This window comes from Diabrotica virgifera, chromosome 6 (genome assembly GCF_917563875.1).
Source record: "Diabrotica virgifera virgifera chromosome 6, PGI_DIABVI_V3a".
NCBI classification, from domain to species: domain Eukaryota; kingdom Metazoa; phylum Arthropoda; class Insecta; order Coleoptera; family Chrysomelidae; genus Diabrotica; species Diabrotica virgifera.
This window is the reverse complement of record NC_065448.1, coordinates 123346004-123349221: the sequence shown is the minus strand read 5'-3', so window position 1 is coordinate 123349221 and position 3218 is coordinate 123346004. Positions and strand designations below refer to the sequence as shown.

The window sequence follows — 3218 nt, the reverse complement described above, 5'->3', positions numbered from 1 at the left end:
TAGTACACTTAACATCAAGTTCTCATATAAAAAGTTCTAGTACACTTTATGCACATCTACTACTCTATATCTTAGTTTTAAAGTGTACAATATTACTATTAGGTTATAATATATTGTTATAATTATGTAATCAGCAAGATTAGTCATCAATGAATTATTCCAAGGTATGTGTTCTTAAAATTTATTATCACTGATATAACCAACTCTAGATAAATCAAGGCATAATAAGAGGAGTAAAGAAATAAAAGAATGTTACCATATTTACATACTATATTACTACATAATTATTATCTACAATTACCAGCTAGGTTTCTCTCCTTCCTTGAGTACTCTGCCATAAAGGGCGCTCTTGTCCCGGAACATAGAAAGTCGTTCTGTTTCTAGCTTATCCAAGTACCAACCTAGAGCAAAACCAAAGGCTGGAAAGACGGCCCACCCAATTCCTTTAGGAATAATTGGATAGAACATTTTCTCGTCTGGATTTAGCCTTAAATAGTTGAGTACGATTATAATCTGCGTAAATGCTGCTCACTACAAAGAGGGGTAATGTTGTTACAATGCAGTATCTCTTAATTAGACGACCAATTCCTAGGGCCATCTAAAAATAAAATGTTAGGTTATGTTGGGGATACTTTCAGAATTATAAAATACATAATGAATTTACTATTCAAATACTTACAAACTTAAGAAAACATATCCCAAATTTATGTAAATCAGTATTTAACTTGGAATTACCTGTTTCTGAATATTTAAAAGAGGAATTCTACTTTTAATGTCATTAGCCAACTGTCAATTGGTCTTCTTCTTTTCGTTTGTTTTGCATTATTTTGTAATCCTGTTCGCAATATCCAATTCCGAAAGAGGGCGCTCAAAATCTCAAAGATGGACGATAATTGCGGGAATACAATTAATTTGTAATTTGATCTCGAATCAGTAAAACGTTGAATATAAATCATTTACACGTTACACGTGTGTTTCACCAAAGTGACCTCAAGTTTTACCGCTAAGATGTCTTATAGGTTGAAGACAACTCAAAATAGGGCTTTTCAACGATTCTCATTTGTTTCGAGCTCCTTTCATGTATGTTGTATAATCCATTAATCTGTGTGTATTAATAGGGCTTTTCATCGATTGTCATTTGTTTCGAGCTTCTGTCATATGTTGTATAATCTGTGTATAATATTAAGGGCCGGTTGTTCGAACGCTAATCAACAATGATCATTATCAAATATTTAATTACTGTCACCAACTGTCAATGTCTACTTTGTTTGGGTTGCTGAATTACAATTATGAAATTACTTAATTAATTATGTTAATAATTGTTATGTTAATTGATTACCTAATCTCATAATTATAATCAATTATGTTTTCAGCAACCCAATAAAAGTTGACATTGACAGTTTTGGTGACAATAATTAAATATTTGATAGTGATCATTGTTGATTAGCGTTCGAACAACCGGCCCTTATATACACGGATTATACGACATATGACAGAAGCTCGAAACAAATGACTGTGAATGAAAAGCCCTATATTATACATTCCCTATTATGTTTAATCTGTCCTTTCAGCCCTATTATGTTTAATCTGTGTTGTATTCATTCATAAAAATTTGATGATAACTTTTGATTTGTTTTTAACTTATTTTTATAATACTTTTTAATAACAGTGATTTGTTTCGAGCTTCTGTCACATTATATGTTGTATAATCTGTATATAATATTCCTATACAAAGGTTATACAACATATGACAGAAGCTCGAAACAAATGACAATCGATGAAAAGCCCTATTAACTAGAAACATAGAAACTATCAATTGTATGTATATTAGTACATAATTTTCAATGCTTCTCATTTTGTTTCGAGCTTATGTTATATGACGTATATTATAATATTATACCCGGATTATAGGATATATGACAGAAGCTCCAAACAAATGAGAAGCGTTACTATATCAAGGACGTCATTGGTCAATATTCACTTTGAGTGGTCTAGCCATCTTGGTCTATCACATGCGCGGTATCGCTTTACTTTTACATATTCGTATTATAGTAAATAATGGCGGTACAGAGTCCAATTTGAGAAGTTAGTATGTGGAAACTACCTACTCTATAATTAAATAAAATACATATTACAAAAACAAGCCTGTTCCGCCATTGATAAGAACAAAAAATACACTCTCTTCAAATAAACTTTTTTATTCCATGCTTAGATTACAATTGAAACTACCATAGCCACCTTTACTTTACAAGCCATGAAGAGAAAAAGGCAACGTCGCAATTGATGACGTCCGTAGTCCGACTTTCGGACTACCGCTTTCGAAACTACGATTTTAAAGTACAAATTCTGGTAAAATTTGTAGTATTTTTTGAGTCGAACAAGAAAATATTATTATTAGAAGTTTGTACAAAATAATATTAAAAGTAATTCCTTGTAAGTAACGTTTATTATACAAAAAAAAACAATAACAAGATTATAAACGGGATTCATTTTTTTTCGAATCCTAAGAGAACTAATAAGTATTTTTCAAAAAGTTAAACGCAGAGTGAAAGACTACGTTAGGACCGAGGGCCCAAAGTCCTTGAAAACTTCTATGTTTATTTTAATAAGTTACAGGGGTGAAAGACTAAGAAAATTTAGTGTGATTTTTAGTTTCAAAAATGTCATAAAAAAAACTTTTTATTCATTCCAAGGGACTTTTAGCCCTCGGTAATAAGGTAATCTTTTATTCTGCGTTTAAATTTTTCAAAAATACTTATTAATTTTCTCATAATTCGAAAAAAAAAATGATTACATTTAAAATACAGGCGTCAAAATTTTGCATTGTGTTCCTTTCCCCTTAAAGTTTGTCGCACTTATTTAGAAACACCCTGAATTGATAAAAAAACAAATCTAGTTGTTAAACATAAGCGAATTAATAAAAAAAACAGACTGTTAAGAAAACCGGAGTCTATAGTTGGGTTTTAATTTAAGTATTTTATAAATGCCCGGTACACCATAAAAATTTAACTGGTTAGTAACAATATTATTATAGCGATATTGTTAAAGAATTAGGCTATAACATATTAAAAAATCACTTAAATCTGCCAACAGTTTTAGGAAATATGAGACATTAAAAATGACAAAATTTTTAAGTGGACGGATTTCTATATGCACGCAAGTTTATATAAAAATATATTATATTGAACTAAAATTATCTTAATAACATACCTTTTAAT

At 30.0% G+C, this 3218-nt stretch overlaps 1 protein-coding gene across 2 annotated transcripts; it reads right to left on the bottom strand.

Annotated features, from left to right (window-relative positions):
• Positions 1-252: 252 nt before the first annotated feature.
• LOC114338673 (NADH dehydrogenase [ubiquinone] 1 beta subcomplex subunit 1) lies at positions 253-860 on the bottom strand. 2 transcript variants are annotated; one of them, XM_050652828.1, is made up of 2 exons: positions 736-860; positions 253-598 (listed from the first exon to the last, which is right to left on the bottom strand). In XM_050652828.1, exon 2 carries the CDS (start codon positions 466-468, stop codon positions 298-300), a length of 171 nt encoding a protein of 56 aa, XP_050508785.1. In that variant the 5' UTR covers positions 469-598; positions 736-860; the 3' UTR covers positions 253-297. The 2 variants fall into 2 exon arrangements, with proteins under 2 accessions (XP_050508785.1, XP_028145078.1); XM_028289277.2 differs by having other exon boundaries at positions 680-846.
• Between the last annotated feature and the right edge of the window lie 2358 nt (positions 861-3218).